Raw genomic sequence first — 21059 nt, forward strand, 5'->3', positions numbered from 1 at the left:
AAGCATTCTATATTTTTACAGAAAACAAATTTATGGTTACCAGAGGGGTAGGGGGGGAAGGGATAAATTAGGAGTTTGTGATTAGCAGATACACACTACTATATATAAAGTAAATTTATAAATGGCGTGTCATCCTTGCTCAGGGGCCATGCTAATCTTCTCTATATCGGACCAATTGTATAATAGGGGCTCCCAAGGGAGCACTCGGATCTCTCTCCTTTTCTCTCTCTGGCCTCTGTGTTCCATCATTACACCTCCTTTTCTATCTCTGACCTTTCTGCCTCCCTGTTGATTCTGGTGATGACATTGGGCCCACTCAGATAATCCAGGCTAATCTCCCCACCTGAAGGTCTTTAATCACCTCCGTCAAATTCTTTTTGTAAGGCAGCATTCACATGATTAGGATGTTGACATCTCTGGGCTGTTGATTATTCTGCCTGTCACAGGCCCCATGAGTTCTGATGTCATTGTCGGGGGTGGGGGTAGTGAAGCAGAGGCTTCTGTGAATCCCCGGGGATTAGAGTCTGAGGATCAGGGCTGGCCTGGGGCTGGGGACACCTTCTCTTAGGGAGCAGGAGCTTACTCACTTGTCTACAGTGGACAGGCTCCAGGTCAGCGACAGGTTGTGCACTGTTTTGGGTCTGACAAGGACTCTGCATCTCTGCCAGTTCTGGAGCTGTTGCATGGACAGAAAGCATTGAGCCTGCCTCTCCTACTTGGCAGTTGCTGGGCCCTGGGCTCTGGGCAGGGTACAAGATTACTGGGTTCTGAGTCCTCTCCTCCTGCCTACCTCATTTTTTTGTGTTCCTTTCTGTTGCCTTGACATTAAGCTTTTCAAACTGGGCAGATTAAATAACCAACCTCTGCCTCAGCATCTTCTTGAAGTCTCTTCTTCCTGATAGCCTTTTCACACACACACACCCCCCTTTTTTTTTTTTTTTTTCTGTCTTTTGTTTTTTTAGGGCCGCACTCGTGGCATATGGAGATTCCCAGGTTGGGGGTCCAATCTGAGCTACAGCTGCTGGCCTACACCAGAGCCACAGCAACTCCAGATCTGAGCTACATCTGTGACCTACATCACAGCTCACGGCAACGCTGGATGCTTAACCCACTGAGCAAGGCCAGGGATCAAACCCCACAACCTCATGGTTCCTAGTCGGATTTGTTTCCACTGCGCCACAATGGAAACTCCCACACCCTTTTTAAGCCAGGAAACAGAAAGAAAAAAAGGAGGAAATGCCCAAGAAATACAGAGAAGCCTGGGATTCCCTCTGGAGAAGCAGAACCCACCACCACAGCAAGATTGCAATGGACAAGAACCAGAGTCTTATGCCTTCTGGTTTACTTATTTATTTTTATTTAGGGCCACGCCTGCAGCATATGGAAGTTCCCAGGCTAGGGGTTGAATCGGAACCGTAGCTGTGGCCTGCACCACAAACCACAGCAACATGAGATCCAGGCTATATTCTTGACCTGTGCTGCAGCTTATGGCCACACCAGATACTTAACCCACAGAGCAAGGCCAGAGATTGATCCCACATCCTCACGGACACTAGTCAGATTCTTAACCACTGAGCCACAATGGGAATTCCTGCCTTCTCATTTATTTGGTCCAGCCAATCTCAAATTATAAAATTCTCTCCATTGCTAAGGGTCTTCCCCACCTATAAGAAGCATCTCTGATTTCCTGGCCTGAGCTAGGAACTCTTCATGGATGCCTGCCAGCCTCTTTGAAGAACTCTGCCATCAACATACTGCTTTGTGGAGTTCCCCTTGTGACACAGTGGAAACGAATCTGACTAGGAACCATGAGGTTACGGATTCCATCCCTGGCCTCACTCAGTGGTTTAAGGATCCAGCGTTGCCGTGAGCTGTGGTGTAGGTTGCAGACCCGACTTAGATCTGGCCTTGCTGTGGCTCTGCTGTAGGCCGGTAGCTATAGCTCTGATTCGACCTCTAGCCTGGGCACCTCCATAGTGCCCACACTAAAAAGCAAAACAAACAAACAAAAATCATATTGCTTTGTGATCATCTTTCGCTCACCCATCTACCCTCTTACAATGTCAACTTGCTGAGGACAGGAAGGGACTTGTGTCTTATATATAACTACCTCCACCAGCGTATGTAGAACTTACAGGCTCTTTGTGGATGGTGGTTGGATGGTTGGATGGATGGATGCATGAAGATCCTCACAGCTCAAGGCTGTAGTGACCACTGGACCCCCTCTATATGTGGCTTCCCTGAGGTCACTGTGTCTTAAGCATGTAGAATTCAAGATCTGGCTGGGAAGAGAGAGGGGACGTAGCCATCAGCAAGAGAAAGAGGCGCTGAGGTCAGACGGGCAGAGGCAGGATGTCGCAGGGCAGGGGCTTGGCAAGTGTTGCCTTCACTCACTGACCTTTCCTCTCCGGATGGAGGCTCGGGTTTCAGCCTGCTGTGAGGAACGCTAGCCTGTGGTTCCAGGAGACTGGAAGTACTCTCTTTCCCTCTCCGTCACTGCTGTGATCACCCAACTGCAGGGCGAAGGGTCACACAGGGCCTGCAGCCATTGTTCAAGGAGATTAGTGTTACTGGCCGCCTGTTTCTCCCACCCCATTTTATGTCTGGAAGATTCCTGAAAAGGCTAAAGGTTTAATCAAGGGCTAAAATTGTCCCTTCCTTCAAACATCTCCAATTCCCCCAGGAGCACTCTGAGGAAGTCTCTCTGGCTGCCCTGATAAGGTCCCTTTGTGTTTTCTATCCAGGAGGTGGGGAGGTGACCGCATTCCTCCTCCCCGCCCTGCCCTCTCCTCCCCTTGGTGCGAGGACTTGCTTCTCCACGTGATGAGATCACGCTCGTTCTGGCTCCTTATTCTGTAATCCTTACCTGTCCTCAAGCCACAAAGGTGTTGTTTCCTAATCTTCCTTTATCCTTTAGTCATTTCTGTTTGTATCTGCTTGAACTCCTGGGTCCCAGGGGCCCAACCTTGTCCCTAATGCTTCGGGGCCCTGGGAGAAGTTGAGATTATAGGCCCAGTTGCTGGGAGTGACTTAGGTTGAATTGTTCGCAGGCATGTGATCCTGAAATCCTTATTGAATTGAGTAAGATAAACCAAGCAGTGTATTTACTAGGACAGCTCAGTCCTTCTGGAACAATTACAAAATGTTCTCCCAGTTCGGGCATTTAAAATCCTCCCTCTGACCACATGTTTTGGTTCTCCATATATGACACCGTCTTGGATTAAAAACTCCTCCACCAGAAGTCATGAGTCCAGGGCAGCATAACCACCCTTGAAGTTGTGTTTTCTGCTGCTCTTTCTATGAAACCCACTGAGGAGGTTCCTGGGGAGCAGGGAACGTTGGCATGTGTCATAGGATGTGTGGACTGAGTTGAGCTTGGAGGACTAATGAACTGTGGCATTTTCTTTATTGAGTGTTAAATGTTTATTGAGCACCAACTATTTGCAGGCACCAGTGCTATATATACCCTAGGGTTAGAAACAGGGAAAAGTCACAACTGCCTTCCTAGTCTACCAGAAGACAGAGAAAATGAAACTATTTTATTTTATTTTATTTTATTTATTGGCTTATTATTTTTGCTTTTTAGCACTGTACTCACGGCATATAGAGGTTCCTAGGCTAGAGGTCAAATCAGAGCTCTTGGCCTACACCATAGCCACAGGAAAGCAGGATCCATGCTGTGTCTGTGACCTACACCACAGCTCACGGCAACACCAGATCCTTAACCCACTGAGCTAGGCCAGAGATCGAACCCACAACCTCATGGTTCCTACTCGGATTTGTTTCCACAGTACCACAACGGGAACTCCAAACAGATAATTTTAATACAAAGAAATAAGTGTCAGTCTTAGATACTAACAGTGGTCTGGGCATAGAGGAGGGAGAAATTTCATTCCTTGTCTACAAGACACAGCTGGTATATCTTCCCGGGCAGATGCCTCATCAAGAATAAATAATAAAGACTCATAGAACAGGCGACATTTGAGCTAGATCTTGAAAGATGAGAAGGAGCTTGCCAGCTAGAGATGGCATAGGAAGGTTACAGATGGATAACAATGTCAGGTCCCTACCCTGTGGAAATGTTCTAAGAATCAAGTACAGTTGGAAAATACTTGGAAAGTAAAAGAACAGTTTAAGGATAAAGTATTGATATAACTTGATCTGCCGTTCAGGTGAAGTCAGAGGCCTGATTAGAGGCTTGAGGAAAGAGAGTCTTGTGCTTGTATGCATGTGGCTTGCAGCCTTGGAAAACTGGGGGGGCATTCTAATCACTGTTGCAGGGGAAGAGGAAACGAGAGGATTTTAACTTTATCCCTTATTCTCAAGGACTTCATGACTACCAGGAAATGGGGTCCTGTCCCCTGGGCCCCTGGGGGTTGCTTAGGGAGTGTGGTGGTAAAACTCTCCAAGCGTTCAGCCTCTGAGCTCTCTGCCTGTCTTTGAAACTTCCATTTTGTTGGCATCTCTCTCTTTTTTCTCCTTCTTAGGGCCGCATCTGCAGCATATGGAGGTTCCCAGGCTAAGGGTCAAATCAGAGCTGCAGCTGCCAGCGTACACCACAGCCGCAGCAATGCTGGATCCTTAACCCACTGACCGAGGCCAGGGATAGAACCCACATTCTCATGGATATTAGTTGGGCTCATTACCTCTGAGCCACGACGGGAACTCCTTGTTGACCTCTCTGTGGGAGCCCTGTGACTCCTCGCCCTACCCGCCACTAAAGATAGAGGGATGGTAGCAAATAAACACATGGAACATGCTTAGCATCATTAGTCTCTCAGGAAATGCAAATCAGAACCTCAGTGAAGTACCACTACAAACCCTTTAGAATAGTCGGACTTTTGGGGTTTTTTGTTTTGTTTTATTTTTTTCATGTCTTCACCTGAGGCATACGGAGGTTCCCAGGCAGGCTAGGGGTCCAGTCAGAGCTGTGCTGGGCCGGGATTGAACTTACATCCTGGCACTGCAGACACTGCCAATCTCATTGTGCCACAGTGGGAACTCCTAGAACAGTCAGACTTTTGAAGCTGGTAATACTAAATGTTGACAAGGAATGCAGAGGGATGGGAATGCACATTGCCGGTGGGACTGCAAAATGACACGACCATTTTGGAAAACAGATTGGCAGTTTGCTATAAAGTTAAATATAATATATATTCACTGTATGACTCAGGATCCCATTCCTGGGTATTTACTCAAAAGAAATGAAAATCGGAGCTACAGCTCCGATTAGACCCCTAGCCTGGGAACCTCCATATGCCGCGGATACAGCCGTAAAAAGACCAAAGACAAAAAAAAGAGAGAGAAAGAAAGAAAAGAAAACTCAATGACCTCTATCAATTCACTTGTGCAAGTGTTTATATAATGGCTTTATTTATAATAGCCCCAAACTGGGAGCCTCCCAAGTGTCTTATCTGCCGGTGAATAGAAAACTGATACATTCATATAATGAGGTACTACTTGACAATAAAAAGGATCTATTAACATAGATAGCAATATATTATTACAATAATATAAATCAACTATACTTTAATAAAACTTTAAAAAATGAAAAATACATATATACAGCAGCATGAATGGATCTCAAAAGTACCGTGTTAAGTGAAATAAGCCAGACACAAAAAGGTACCTATTGTATGATACCATCATGTGACATTCTGGAAAAGGCAAAACTATCAGGACAGAAATCAAATTGGTCGTTTCCAGAGGTTGAGGAAAGGGACTGGCCTCAAAGGAGCACAACATATAAGAGAACTTTTGGGGTGTTCTAAATAGAGGGCATGGTAGTTAAACAACTGAAGACATTTGTCAAATCTCATCCCCCTGTACACTTAGAATGAATTTTACTATATGTCGATTATGCCTTGAAAAACGCAATTAACAAGGGATTCTCCTAAACTTCATTTCCCCAAAATCAGGTTTAAAAAGATGACCTACAGGATGCCACCAGCTGTTCAGGGCTCCTCTTGAACGAATGATATCTTGAAAACAGAGCCTATGCTCATGCCCTGATGAGAGGCTGATTTTTCCCCCAAAGCCACTGCCCACATTTTCATGCCCACTTCTGGCTTCCAGCCTTGGGCAGGGCACGTTCTGATGAAGCTCTCATGTGTGGCACATCATCCCCATTGGTAACCCAACCTGTGAACCTGGGCAAGGTTTCTGGACACTGGGGCTGAGCTTGTGGCATATTTGGTTCACCTGTTGCAGTCAAACCATCGGGGGCAAGGAGCGTTTCCACTTCTGTGCCAAGGGACTCCTGCAGCCTCCTTATGGACCTGAGGGTATGTTTGGGGTCTCGTTTTCAGTGCTCCTCACATGGGTCAACTGTTCGAGTGTGCGGTGGGCCACCCGGGTTCAAGACGTTTTCACAGCTGGCAAGCTCCTGGCCCTGGGCCTGATCATCATCATGGGAGTTGTACAGATCTGCAAAGGTGAGTGTCCTCAGACCTTGCCTCCCCTTGCGTATGCCCACCCCCTCCACTGTCTCTGGATGCATGCACACTCTGAGACTTCCCAGTTCTGTCCTTAAGTGACTTCTCTTCTTCCCTTGCTTGACGAAGGAGACGAGAGACCATTTTCCCCAGGGTGGCTGGGAGTCGGGCACGCTCCCGTCCCATGTGCCAAATGCGGTCCTCCAGGCTGACCTTATGGCGCCAGTGCAGGTGATGAAGAGTTCAGACCTCTGGAGTCCTGTTGCCCTTTCGTTCCAGCTCCGGGAAAGCTCTTTGTGTCTTATATTGTATTTTGTCCAGACCTTAAAATGGGAGACAGAGGAGATTTTTTTTATACATTTCCACAATTACTCATAATCTCTACAAGAGAGAGCTCTCCATTTCTGGGGCCCCTGCCAACATTCCCCATTGGATTTGGTCCTTTCCAAGCCACAGCCTGTATTTGGTTTCCATGGGACCCGTGGCAGCACTAGACTCTGCCCAGTGTCATTGCCTCCTAGAGAAAGTCAGATGACAAACAGGGAGACCTCCCACCCGCCCACAAACCCTGGGGGCAGTGTGGGGTGCCTGGATTTTGACTCCAGAAAACATAATTAAGGTTTGCTATATAATGTGCCTAATTATTTTCATCCATTGGATTAAATTTTTAAGCAGGTTATATTGTTTTTAGGAATTTAGATGTAAAGAAATCACTGGGCTATGTTTTCAGAGATAGTGAGTTCCTCCTAAGCTGGTCCCATTGCTTTCTCCTCATCACTCTCCTCTCATTATTTCCTGTCCAAATGCTCAATTATAGATGGAGATGTAAAGTGTGATCAGTTACTCAGTGTCTCACTGTGATCTTAGCAGCTTTTTTTTTTTTTTTTTTTTTTGCTTTTTAGGGCTGCACCTGCGGCATATGGAAGTTCTCAGGTTAGGGATTGAATCGGAGCTACAGTTACCAGCCACAGCCACAGCAACTCGGGATCTGAGCCATGTCTGCGATCTATGCCATGGCAACGTCAGATCCTTAACCCACTGAGCGGGGCCAGTGATTGAACCCGAGTCATCATGGATACTAATATCATGGAAGCTTATGTTTGAGTGTTTGTGGTTCTTGATGCCTTCTTCATGAAAATGTGCAAACTTAGATATGAGGGAAGGTGGTCAGGAGACTGCTGGTAACTCCAGCCCTGCGTCTCTGAACCCTAGCAAGCCAGCTCCGATTTACCTTGCCCTGTCCAGGGACCTCCCCTGGCCTTTCCTTCTGCTTTTTAAAAAAGGAACTTTCCGAGTTCCCATTGTGGCTCAGCAGTAATGAATCCAGCCAGTATCCATGAGGACTCGGGCTCAATTACCTTGAGCTGTGGTGTAGGTCGCAGAGGCGGCTTGGATCCGGCTCCAATTCAACCCCTAGTCTGGGAACTTCGTATGCTGCAGGTGCAGTCCTAAAAATTAGACAAAAACAAAATAAAAAAGGAATTTTTGGACTTCCTGTCGTGGCTCAGTGGTAACGAAACTGAATAGGATCCATTAGGCTGCATGTTCGATCCCTGGCCTTGCTCAGTGGGTTAAATATCTGGGCGTTGCTGTGAGCTGTGGTGTAGGTCACAGACACGGTTCAGATCTGGTGTTGTTGTGGCTCTGGTGTAGGCCGGCAGCTGTAGCTCGGATTAGACCCCTAGCCTGGAAACTTCCATATGCGGGTATGGTCCTAAAAAGACCAAAAAAAAAAAAAAAAGAAGAAGAAGGAACTTTCATTCATCTGTCGATGGATGTTTGTTTCCAGGTCTTGGCTGTTGTGAATAGTACGGCAGTGAACATACGGGTACATGTATCTTTTTCGATGAAAGTTTTGTCCAGATACATGCCCAAGAGTGGGATTGCTTCATCATATGGTACTTCTTTGTTTAGTTTTCTAGGGTGCCTCCATACTGTTTTCCATAGTGGTTGCACCAGTTTACATTCCCACCAACAGTGCAGAAGGGTTCCCTTTTATCCACACCCTCTCCAGCATTTGTTATTTGTAAACTTACTAATGATGGCCATTCTGACCTGACTGGGTCACTTTGCTGTATAACAGAAATTGGCACAACATTGTAAGTCCACTATAATTTAAAAGAAAAAAAAGGAGTTCCTGCTGTAGTACAGTGGGATCGGTGGCATCTCTCCAGCACTAGGATGCATGTCCGATCCTTGGCTCAGCACACTGGGTTAAAGGAGCCAGTGCTGCTCCAGTGTAGGTCGCAACTGTAGCTTGAATCTGATCTATGGCCTGGGAACTCCATATGTTTCAGGGTGGCCAAAAAAGACAAAAAAAAAAAAAAAAGGAACATTCAGAAATATGCTTTGAACCTGAGCCCCCATTTGGACTCGGGAGGGTTCATAAGGAGCCAACCTGCTTGAGATATTAATTAATATCAAAAAGTATTCACTATGGAGTTCCTGTCTTGGCTCAGTGGTTAACGAATCCGACTAGGAACCATGAGGTTGTAGGTTCGATCCCTGGCCTCACTCAGTGGGTTAAGGATCCAGCGTTGCTGTGAGCTGTGTTGTCAGTTGTAGACGTGGCTTGGATCCCAAGTTGCTGTGGCTCTGGCGTAGGCTGGCGGCTACAGCTCCGATTCGACCGCTAGCCTGGGAACCTCCATATGCTGGGGGTGCAGCCCTAGAAAAGACCAAAAAAAAAAAAAGTACTTACTAAAGACCCACTTTCAGGTAGCAATGTACCCCTCATATAGGCCCCATTTGGACTCATCATTCCTATGTCCTGAGGGGTCCTGGACCTATATTTCTCTGTGTCTTTTGGCCCCACGTCTCCAATGTGTGGGGTTCACTGGAAATGGGGGACCAGGGGCTACTGGGCCTCTGACATATCTCTCTGAGCAGCCTCCTGCCCCTCTGTCCACAGGACAATACTTCTGGCTGGAGCCAAAGAATGCATTTGAGAATTTCCAGGAACCTGACATCGGCCTCATCGCACTGGCTTTCCTTCAGGGCTCCTTTGCCTACGGAGGCTGGAACTTCCTCAATTATGTGACTGAGGAACTTGTGGATCCCTACAAGTGAGTTGCAGCAGCCCAGCCCCACCCCTCTCCTTTCAAAACCTATGGCACCTGCCACTGGAAAGAGGGAGCCAGGTGTCCAGTGCCTGCTTCTCTCCTCAGCCCCTCCTGACCATGAAGAAACAGTTCATTTCCTAGGAACTTAGACCATTTGCCATCCACCTTGTGAGGATAAAAATGAACCAGAGACTATCCTAGAGCAGGTTAAAAGCTGCAAACAGTGCTGAGATGACACCACTGGCTTAGAGAACGAAATGTTCCATGAGAGATTCCAAGCATCTCACCTGTCTCTTGACAGGCGGGTCTTTGTGTCTTGAGGTGGGTTGGGGGGGGTTGAGGGGGGGTTCCAGGGGTGCATTGTAAAGATTCTGGTCAGAAGGAGATCACCAGGTATGGAGCATAATCCCAGCCTAAGCTGGGAATTGAATTTCCTATCAATTATCCTGTCCATATGGAGAACAAATCCACCCCCCAGGGAGAGGGAGCATCATAGAAAGAAGCCTGTGAGATCAGCTTCAGGCAGAAAGACAGAAGGCACTCCTGGACCCTGTGATGAGGCAGGTGGTCCCAGGTGCCAGGCCTTCCCGATCTCACCTCCTCTCCCTCTACAGGAACCTTCCCAGAGCCATCTTCATCTCCATCCCACTGGTCACATTTGTGTATGTTTTTGCCAATGTCGCTTATGTCACTGCAATGTCCCCCCAGGAGCTGCTGGCATCAAATGCAGTCGCTGTGGTAAGAAATCAAACTTGGGGAAGTTCCCTTTGTGGCACAGTGGGTTGCGGTCCAGGCATTGCCACAGTTGTGGTGCAGATCACCAGTGTGGCTTGGGTTCGATCCTTGGCCTGGGAACTTCCACATGATATGGGTGCAGCCAAAAAAAAAAAAAAAAAAAAGATCAAACTCAGGGAGAAATTAGGAGTATGGGATTAACAGATACACACTACTATATATAAAATAGATAAACAACAAGGACCTACTGCTGTATAGCACAGGGAACTATATTCAATATCCTGTAATGGATACCTATAATGGAAAGAACTATATATATATGTTAGTATATATTTATATATATATATTCTTGAATCACTGTGCTGTACACCTAAAACATTGTAAATCAACTCTGTCAACTAAAAGAAGGAAAGAGGGAAAAAAAGAAAGAAAAATCAAACTTCAATACCTTTAAACTAGGAATGGCAACATTGACTTGCTGGTTTTAGCCACACCCTCTTTCCCCCAATCCGTGGGTTTGTGGAACTGAAAGACATCACACCTCCTCAGGGCAGAGGGAACATCTTCAGATGACCAGGCTGTAGCTAGAACAGCAGCACTGAGTCATTGCCACAGCCACTGTATGTCCTACAAAGCCGAAACTGTTACTCTCTGACCCTTCACAGAAAAATATTTGCTGGAGTTCCCTTCGTGGCTCAGTGGTTAATGAACCCGACTAGGATCCATGAGGAAGTAGGTTCAATCCCTGGCCTTGCTCAGTGGGTTAAGGATTCAGCATTGCTGTGAGGTGTGGTGTAGGTTGCAGACGAGGCTTGGATCTGATGTGGCTGTGGCTGTGGCATAGGCCAGCAGCAGTAGCTCCGATTCAACCCCTAGCCTGGAAACTTCTATATGATGTGGCTGCAGCCCTAAAAAGCAAAGAAAAATGTTTGCGGACTTCTGATCTAGGGCACCTTAAGCCCTAAGTGTGATGACTGTGTAAAGGAGACGACTCCTCGTGGAGTTCCCGTCATGGCTCAGTGGCTAAGGAATCCGACTGGGAACCATGAGGTTGCAGGTTCAATCCCTGGCCTCGCTCAGTGAGTTAAGGATCCGATGTTGCCGTGAGCTGTGGTGTAGGTTCCAGACGCGGCTCGGATCCCTCATTGCTGTGTCTGGTGTAGGCCATTGGCTACAGCTCCAATTCCACCCCTAGCCTGGGAACCTCCATATGCCGCGGGATCAGCCCAAGAAATGACCAAAAAAAAGACCAAAAAAAAAAAGGAGATGACGACTCCTCGGAAAGACAGGCTTGCACAAGATGCACCATTTCTCTCTCCTTCCATATCCTCACCTGGGCAACCTGACTCCTTCCCTCTTCAGGGAAGAGTCTGTGCGGGTTGTGCTCTTCAGGGAAAGACATCTTGCAGGTCCAAGGCATCAGAGTCCTTGATATCCGGGAAAGACCCGTGAGCCGAGCAGTTCCCTCGTGTGACTGCACCTGGGTCCACCTCACCTCCACCCCTGTCATCACATGTCTCATCTCTAAAGAAGCCCTCCACTGTCCTGTGGCAGCCTGTTCACATGACTACTAGCCCTCCTCATAATGTGGTATAAATTACATAAATACAAATGTGCTATAAATCGAGTATGTACTTGCCTCAGAGAATACAGGAAAAGCTGGGCCCCCAACATTTCATATCCTTTTTTTTTTTTTTGTCTTTTCTAGGGCCACACCCACAGCATATGGGGGTTCCCAGGCTAGGGGTCTAATAGGAGCTGTAGCCACTGGCCCACACCACAGCCACAGCAACATGAGATCCAAGCTGCATCTACGACCTACATTACAGCTCAAGGCAACTCTGGATCCTTAACCCACTGAGCGAGGCCAGGGATTGAACCCGCAACCTCATGGTTCCTAGTTGGATTCGTTAACCACTCACTGCGCCACGACGGGAACTCCCTTGTATCCTTTTATGAAGGATCTCGATGAAGTCTAGTCTATAGCTTCACCACCATTTCTTTTTCAACCTAGGTAGTGGTTTATTCTTGTCCGCTTTTCCCCCAATATCTTCTGTTTCTATGAATTAGAATTTATCTCTATTTTAATGATAGGAAACCTGAGGGTAGGGTCTTCTAAATATTGAGCTAAGATTTTGGAGATCCCATTGCGGCTCAGTGGTAACAAACCCAACTAACATCTCTGAGCACGCGGGTTCGATCCCTGGCCTAGCTCAGTGGGTTAAGGATCTGGCATTGCCATGAGCTGTGGTGTGGGTCTCAGACACGGCTCAAATCTGGCATTGCTGCAGCTGTGATGTAGCCATTAGCGAGGGAAGTGGGGGTGCAGGAGGAGCTGGGAAGCTGTCATCTCTCCTTTTAGGACCTTAGCAGAGCGACTCAGCAAAGGTGGGGATGGGAGGGAGGCTTCCCAGCAGCGTCTCGCAGATGGGAAGCTGTAGCCTCTCCTTTTCTGCTCACCCCTTTGTTTTCTCTCCCAGACTTTTGGAGAGAAGCTCCTAGGGGTCATGGCCTGGATCATGCCCATTTCCGTCGCCCTGTCCACATTCGGAGGAGTCAACGGGTCCCTTTTCACCTCCTCCCGGTGAGTGTTGTACAAGCCCTTCCCATGCCAGGGGCCACTCTGCTGTGCATACTGCTCTGTGTATGTGGTGGGGGGCTTGTCTCCGTCAGCAGGTGTCTGTGGGCACCTGGGTCGCGCCCTTGCAGAGGGTTTTTGCTCACAGCAGGATGTGTGTGTGTGTGTCACTGTGGATGCAGAGAGCCTGTGCTGCTCGTGTGGTTATGTGTGACATGCGTGGCTTTACCTGCCGTGGCAAGAAGTGCCATCCCACCTCATGTCCAGAGGAGCAGAGGGCTGAGGAGGCCCCCGGTTGTGCTTGGCAGCAGGATGGCATCTGAGGCTGCAGCCTCAGTGCCCCCCCTTTCCACTCACCTGCAAGCAGGCTGTGCTGGCTGGAAAGGAACCCCACTCTAAAAGGGACCAGGAGGGACCCATGTCCGGGGCCTCTGGGCTGGCCTCCCATGAAAGTTCTGGGCCCAGGCTGCAGGTGGAATGGGCTAATCTTTGAGTGCCCTGAGGATGCAGGCTCTGCCCCCTTATACAGAGAAGTGGTTGGGGAGGCCTTTGTGTGGCCACTCATGAGACTAGGGTAGAGGGTCTGAAGTGAGATGGATGGGAAAGAATGGTAGGAAAGCATTTGTCCAAAGCCATGTCCCCCACCCCCAAACGCTCAGGGAAGCCAGAAGCACGAGCGGGCCCATGAGTCCCCAGCTCCCACCTCCGCACATACAGAAGCCTGGCCCCTTTCTTGATGTCCTTCTTGCCGTCTCCAATTGCTGGATGATGTCCATTGCTGTGGTTCAAGGAGTCCTCCCAAGGTTCTTAGAAAGCCCTCTCCCCTCCAGGGCACAGTCCTGCTCAAACGAGCAAAAGCAGTGAGCCCCCAAGTTCACCTGCTTCCAAAGCCACCAATCACATCACGGAAGAGTTCCTGTGAAATGACAAAGGAGTGCCATGTTTTCAGGACCCAGGGCAGGAAAGAGGGAATGTGGGCATCCTCTGTACCCCAGGGCTCTCCGACACTCACCTAGGGCAACCTCGTGTGCGTGTTACACAGGAGCAGTGGCCACCTGGAGGCCCCAGCCGAGGGCGAGCGGTGGAAGAGCAGTGACCCATGAGGCTCCCTGGGATCTATTGGAGGAGAGTGACTGGCTACAGTCGCTTTAGAGTGGGGTTTGTCCCTCGGGCAGGCCGAGCAGCGGTCTGCATGCATGCGGTCTAGCTGTGCGCGCATGTAGGAGGCACTGGCCCTGGTGAGCTCAGCCTCAGATTCAGAGGCACAGATCACCTAGCAGGTCTCTCCAACGCATCTTTTGAGTTCTGTCCTTCCCCTCTTCCTTCCCTCCTTCCTTCCTCCTCCTTCCCTCCTCCTCTCCTCTCTCACTGTTTTGTCTTTGGGGAGTATGGAAGGGATGACCCTCCTTGAGGAGAGGAGTGAGTGTCGGTGTGTGTCATGCTTAATGTCGTGTCTCCTCATTGTCGGCCCGCTGGGCAAGGATTGTCTCCTGTGAACTTGACTTGCAAATGCCGTTGGACCTGCCAACTCCACTTGGTCCTGGCTGCATGTGGAGGAGGGTTGTGAACGCAGGACCCTGGTTATGTGCATGGTGGGGCCCACAGAGCACCTGGGGCTCCGTTGGGTGCATGAGGCAGCACTGCAGAGGGGCAATGCCCTGTGGCTGCATGAAACTGGTGCACATGGTGGGGCCAAACTTCCGAGGAGCCTCTGCTAGTAGCTCTCCCTTCCCCAAACACAAAAGACAAAGTGACAGCTCTCTTCAGACCACCCAGCTTGCTGATTCTGTGCCTTTGTCCCCATCACACTATCCCCTTCCTCTCACCCCTTAGGGGCTCCTTTTCCTACAAAATCCTAGAGAAAGCAAAAGTCTAATACCCACTAAGATGTAAATGACTCCTAACGGTTTTAACTACTCTCTCTTTTCTTTTTTTAATGCTTTTTTTCCCCCTTTTTAGGGCCACACCCATGGCATATAGAAGTTCCCAGGCTAGAGGTTGAATCAGAGCTGGCCTATACCACAGCCACAGCAGCATGGAATCGGAGCCTCATCTGTGCCTTACACCACAGGTCACTGCAATGCCAGGTCCCCAACCCACTGAGCGAGGCCAGGGATCAAACCCACGTCCTCATGGATGCTAGTCAGGTTTGTTACTGCTGAGCCACAACAGGAACTCCCAGGAACTATATGCCACAGGTGTAGCCATAAAAAAGGGGCGGGGGGGAGTTTTTAAAAATTTTTTTCTAAACTTAAAATAATTTTTATTCTAGTTATGTTTCCTGTCTATTTAAATGTTTTTAATTTATAAAATCTAAGAAAGGAAATTTTGGAGTTCCCATTGTGGCTCAATGGGTTATAAACCCCCATTATCCACGAGGATACAGCTTTGGTCCTTGGTCTTGCTCAGTGGGTTAAGGATCTGATGTTGCTGTGAGCTGTGAGCTGTGGGGTAGGTCACAGACAGGCTCGGATTCGACTCCTAGCCAGGAACTTCCAAATGCCATGGGTTCAGCCCTAAAAAAAAAAAAAGGAAATTTAATTTACTCATAATTCTACCATCCAGAGGTAATCACTTGGTATTTTAGTGTTTGTTTTTATATGCCTGTAAATAATATCTTAATTAATTGGAATCATACTGTATGGAATTATAGGTTTGTTTTGTTTTGTTTTTGTCTTTTGAGGGCTGCATCTGTGGCATATGGAGGTTCCCAGGCTAGGGGTCTAATTGGAGCTGCAGCTGCCGGCCTAAGCCACAACCACAGCAACATAGGATCCGAGCCATGTCTGTGACTTACACCACAGCTCACGGCAATGCCAGATCCTTAACCCACTGAGTGAAGCCAGGGATCGAACCCACAATCTCATGGTTCCTAGTCGGATTCATTTCCTCTGCACCACAGTGGGAACTCTGGAATCATAGTTTTCTATCTTACTTTTATCATTTAATGTTATGAATATTATTATATATTTTTTCAAGAACAATTTTTTTTTTAAAGGGCCGCACTTGTGGTATATGGACGTTCCCAGGCTAGGGGTCAAATCAGAGCTACAGCTGCCAGCCTACACCACAGCCACAGCAATGCCAGATCCAAGCCACATCTTCAACTTATATCACAGCTCACAGCGATGCTGGATCCTTAACCCACTGGGCAAGGCCAGGGATTGGACCTGTGTCCTCCTGGATTCTAGATTCGTTTCCGCTGAGCCACAACAGGAACTCCCCCAAAACATTATTATTATGACTACATGATATTCCATCTTATAGATATACCATAATTTATGTAATCATCTCCTACTTTATGGCATTTAGAATATTTCTAGTCTTTTTTTATCATCAGAATATCTTGTATGTACATCTTTCACTAACTTTCTGTTCATTTCTTTAGGATGGTGTTTTGGGAATAAAATAAGTAGCTTAAGTTTATAAATTTTCTGGTAAAATTCACATGCAATAAAATACGCAGATTGTAAATATTCAGACTGATGGAGTTTGGGCGATTGTGGGCAGCCATGTAACTACCGCCCAATTTAAGATACAGAACATTTATATGCCTTAAGTTGTCATGTGTCCCTTTTTTGGTCCATCACCTATTTCCCACCCCTGTAGAGGCAAATATTTCCCAGCTAGGATAGGCTTTCCATGTACAATTTAGTCCCCATATTTAAAAAAACCTGTATCCCTTGAGGGTGACAAGGCACATTTTTTAAAGGATTAAGGCATCAGGCAAAGGAGAGAGGCTACTCCTGCAGTGCTCTAGGCATTATGAGAGACCATAGAGTGACAGTCACCAGTCACCAGTAACCTGAAGCCACCCAGACCACACTCAGGGTCTCCATGCCTCAGAATCCATCCACTTATCCACTGACTGCCTCTGGTTTGCCTGCATCTGCATTGTGAACGGGGGTCCTGTGACTAGTGGGCTGGAAGGTGTGCATGAGAAGGCGGGTGCCTGACTGGAAGGGGGAATGTTCCTGTGTGGGCAGAAGGTGGGCATGGATGAGGGAGCTGGGCTGGAGAGGGAGCTTCCTTGGGCGGTCCGTGGGCCATCCCAGGCTGACCTGCTTTTCTCTCTGCCAGGCTGTTCTTTGCTGGAGCCAGGGAGGGCCACCTTCCCAGCGTGTTGGCCATGATCCATGTGAAGCGCTGCACCCCAATCCCAGCCCTGCTCTTCACAGTAAGGGCCCCTCCCCCTGCCAGCCCTACACACCACTCCCTCTTTGTGCTGCTCTGAGCTGGGAGTTCACACTTCCCACACACACCCCGCTCACCCTTGTGCTCCTAGGTTTCTTTGGGTCTCAGATAATCTAGTAAATGATATACACAGACTATTCAAGCGATATAGCAAGGAAAGACCCTGAGTCCTGAACTACCTTAAGGCTCCTCAGCCTGGCTCATTCCATTCTCTTATCCTTTTGGGTCAGACTGAGGTAACTACCTCAAGATTCAACAACCTCACGGGCTTGGTCCGTACCCCGCACCTGTTACCGATAAGGTCGAAGCTTTGGGCCTCTGGTCCTGGCCAGTCATTGCATATTCCCACCCCTCCCCATCAGCCCCACAAGGGCAACGTCACTGAAACAGATTCAGTGTTCAGAGTACATCAAATAAGAAAAATCATACAGAAAGAAGACTGATAAACCAGAAATGGAGAAAAGGAGACTTGGGATGGGGGTAGAGTGACCCTGGAGTAGAATTGTTTAGAAGGAGCAAAGACTTGTTCCTGGTGAGTCTTTGGGATTATTTCTGGATCCTGAATAAAACATGGAAAATGCCTTTGGTCCACCAGAGAAGCAGTTAGTCCAGGAGAGTCGTGCTCTCAGTAGTCAACTTACTGTACATTAGGGGAATTTCATTTATTATTTACTTATTTTTAATTAAAAAAAATTTGAGAGTTCCCATCATGGCACAGCAGAAACAAATCCGAGGAACCATGAGGTTGTGGGTTCCATCCCTGGCCTCGCTCAGTGGGTCCAGGATCCGGCATTGCAGTGAGCGGTGGTATAGGTCACAGATGCAGCTCAGATCCACATTGCTATGGCTGTGACTGGCAGCTACAGCTCTGATTAGACCCCTAGCCCAGGAACCGCCATATGCCGCAGGTGCAGCCCTAAAAAGACAAAAGAAAAAATGTGTGTGTATATATATATATATATATATATATATATACATACTTTTTTTTTTAAAATGGGCACACTTGGCATCAGGCTAGGGACTGAACCCGAGCTGCAGTTGCAACCTGCGCCATAGTTACAGCAAAGCCAGATCCTTTAGCACATTTCACTGGGCCAGGGATCAAACCTACACCTCCACAGCTACCCATTTCGCTGTGGTCAAGTTCTTAACCCACTATGCCACAGCAGGAACTCATTAGGGAGAATTTCAGAATGTCTAGATATAGGAAAAAGGTCATCTTGATTGGTTGGTGGCTAAAGGCAGCTGGAGAGCACTTAGTACTTGCAGTAGGCCATAAACTTTTTTTCAACTCGAGCCATTGGAGCAATCCTAAGACTGCAAGGCAAGTACAGTAAGAATCTGGCTTTTTCATCCAATCTTCTCAATTATTTCACCATCAGATTTTACAGGAGAATAGAACCTTCTTTTGGCCTTAACAAATTAGCAGAGGAAAAGAACATGGTTCCAAAAGAGCCACTGAGATGATTTTGAAGCTGGAACATGAACTTTATCAAGAAATTTTCAAAAAAAATTAAATACATAAATAAAAGGGAGTTCCCATCGTGGCTCAGCGGTTAACAAGTCTGACTAGCATCTGTGAGGACCCTAGCCTTATTCACTGGGTTAAAGATCCAGTGTTGCCAGGTGCTGTGGTATAGGTCACAGACACAGCTCAGATGTTGCGTGGCTGTGGCTGTGGCGTAGGCTGGCAGCTGTAGCTCCGATTGGACCCCTACCCTGGGAACCTCCATATGCTGCAGGTGCGGCCCTAAAAAAAAAAAAATTCCCTGGGTTAAATGAGTTAATATTTGTAGAAATGCTAAAAATAGGGCCTGGCACTTAGGAAATGCTATATAACTACTTATTTTTTAAAATATTTATTTATATATATGTTATGTATATTTATATTTTTTATATTTTTATATATAGACAGTTTCTGTTCTGATTGATTAGTGCCTGTGCTGTACTCTGGCTCAGTGTTTTGATTATCACCCCTGCAGTAAGAAAGAACTTCCTGGTGACGAAGGTGTTAGCAGTGGCCTGGGTTTCTAGGAGAGGTTGTAAGGTCTCCATTTGGAGAGATTCGTTGTAAATGGCATTGTCTGCCTAGAGGCAGGGGAGCAGCGCCCACCTGTCAACAGCTGCTCCACATCTCCCAGTGCCTTTCTGATCACTGATGAGCTTCTCCCACTCCCCCCAGTGCATCTCCACCCTGCTGATGCTTGTCACCAGTGATATGTACACGCTCATCAACTACGTGGGCTTCATCAACTACCTCTTCTATGGCATCACGATTGCCGGACAGATAGTTCTTCGCTGGAAGAAGCCTAACATCCCCCGCCCCATCAAGGTGCGAGAACCTCCCTCCTCCACTGGTTCGGGTTTTTAAACTACCTTGTTCTCCCTGCTGACGACAGCTCCTCATCTCCACGGTGGTGAGAGACCCTTTGGGAAGCAAGGGTCACTTGCCGAATGGGGCAACCATTTCCATTCTCCATTGGGGACAGGACCAAAGCAAACTGCAGCTGGAGGGATCGGTTAGATGAAGTGATACCCGCATCATGTTACCTCATTGTTTCCTACAGCTCTAAGCCTTTTAAAAGTCAGCTGATTTTTTCCTGGACCTTCTAATCGGACCAATCTCTTCCTTGCCCCTCCTGGTAGCTGGGATCACTCATGCCATCTCCCTGTCTCATCCCAGAATGAATTTCCTTCTCCCATCTGCCTGTCCAAATTGGGAAATATTTTCCATGCTCAAGGACCTCTCTTCCTTGAAGCTTTCCAGGCTACTTCAGCCCTCCATGATCCTCCCTTTTTAAACTACCATGGCCCTCCACATCGTCAGGTGTCTGGTGGACCTACTGATTGCTGCAAGAAATAACTTTGTGATAGGAACAGAGGAAGTTGCTCAGAATAACATGTGCTGGAGTGCCTGCGGGTTCTCCTGCAAATTAAAAAAACAGTGTATATCCCTAAGCTATTTAAACAATCCTATTCGGGAAGCACAGGGAGACTAGATGCTTCTAGAAGATTCTTCCAGCTGAGGAAGCGCAGGCTCACCAAATCTGTGTTCCATTGCCACTTTCCTTCCACTCTTAGCCTTGAGGGAAGAGAAAGTAGAATAACCCCATCTCCCTGCCACATGCATACCCTCGGAGGAGAGAGGACAAGGAGGAGAAAGGCAGCTGAGTCTAGGGTCTCAGAGAAGACTCTGCAGGGACCTCCCGCCTGTGAGGGTGGAGCCCATAGAGTTTGCTTCTTTTTGAAGTAAAGTTAAGGCCCCGGGCTGTCTTACACGGCAGTAGCTTTCCTGTTTTCACAGGATTTGGCAGATTTATCTTCTCAAACTGCTTGAAACAAATTGGGACTGACCCTAGTGAAAGGGAGGGTCATTTGCTACGTGCCCATGGAGGACCCTGCCTAGAAGTGGGGGAGGGGCAGGCAGGCCCAGCTTTGCCCTCAAAATGCTTCCCTGTGGGTGAAGAAGAGAGAGGGTACCTGATCCTGGGGGCCTCGGGGCCTACGCAGCTAACGGCTCCTCTGATCCACAGGTCAACTTGCTGTTCCCCATCATCTACTTGCTGTTCTGGGCCTTCCTGCTGGTCTTCAGCCTGTGGTCGGAGCCCGTGGTGTGTGGCACTGGCCTGGCCATCATGCTGACAGGAGTGCCCGTCTATTTCCTGGGAGTTTACTGGCAACACAAGCCCAGGTGTTTCAATAAGTTCATTGGTGAGTTGTTGAAAGTTCCGGATGGCTAGAGGACCTCCCTGGTCTGGGGTAGGTCAGCAGTCTGGAGGGAGAGACTCCCACCAGGATCAGGAGGCTGGTCCACAGAGCACTGGAGAAGGAATCTGGGGCAGGAAAGCGCAGATGCCTCTCAAAGACCTCTGAGGAGAGGGACAGAGACCATTCCATACAGACCTTAGGCCTGCAAAAGTAGCCACGCTGCAGGAGCTGCAGTGGGCTGGGTGGAGACCAGTGGAGACCCTAGAATTGGTGGTCAAGTCCTAAAAAGACAAAAAAAAAGTGGGGGGAGAGTTACCATCATAGCTCAGCAGAAACAAATCTGACTAG

At 48.0% G+C, this 21059-nt stretch overlaps 1 protein-coding gene and 1 non-coding gene across 4 annotated transcripts in view; one reads left to right on the plus strand and one right to left on the minus strand.

The window, feature by feature from the left end:
• SLC7A8 (solute carrier family 7 member 8) overlaps nt 1-21059 on the plus strand; it is a 64128-nt gene that overhangs the window by 42269 nt on the left and 800 nt on the right. For 2 of the 3 annotated variants that reach the window (XM_047795749.1, XM_047795750.1), the window contains 7 exons: nt 6309-6434; nt 9346-9499; nt 10111-10234; nt 12712-12815; nt 16890-16986; nt 19186-19335; nt 20537-20714. In XM_047795749.1, coding sequence (XP_047651705.1) covers nt 6309-6434; nt 9346-9499; nt 10111-10234; nt 12712-12815; nt 16890-16986; nt 19186-19335; nt 20537-20714 — 933 coding nt within the window. Of the gene's footprint in view, nt 1-6308; nt 6435-9345; nt 9500-10110; nt 10235-12711; nt 12816-16889; nt 16987-19185; nt 19336-20536; nt 20715-21059 lie in introns of those variants that run through there. The other variant, XM_047795751.1, reaches the window with a different exon arrangement.
• Nucleotides 101-204, minus strand: LOC125137094 (U6 spliceosomal RNA). The gene has a single exon (XR_007137398.1). It is a non-coding gene; the product is annotated as a U6 spliceosomal RNA (small nuclear RNA).

The sequence above is a fragment of the Phacochoerus africanus genome, chromosome 9 (assembly GCF_016906955.1).
Source record: "Phacochoerus africanus isolate WHEZ1 chromosome 9, ROS_Pafr_v1, whole genome shotgun sequence".
In the NCBI taxonomy this organism is placed as follows: Eukaryota; Metazoa; Chordata; class Mammalia; order Artiodactyla; family Suidae; genus Phacochoerus; species Phacochoerus africanus.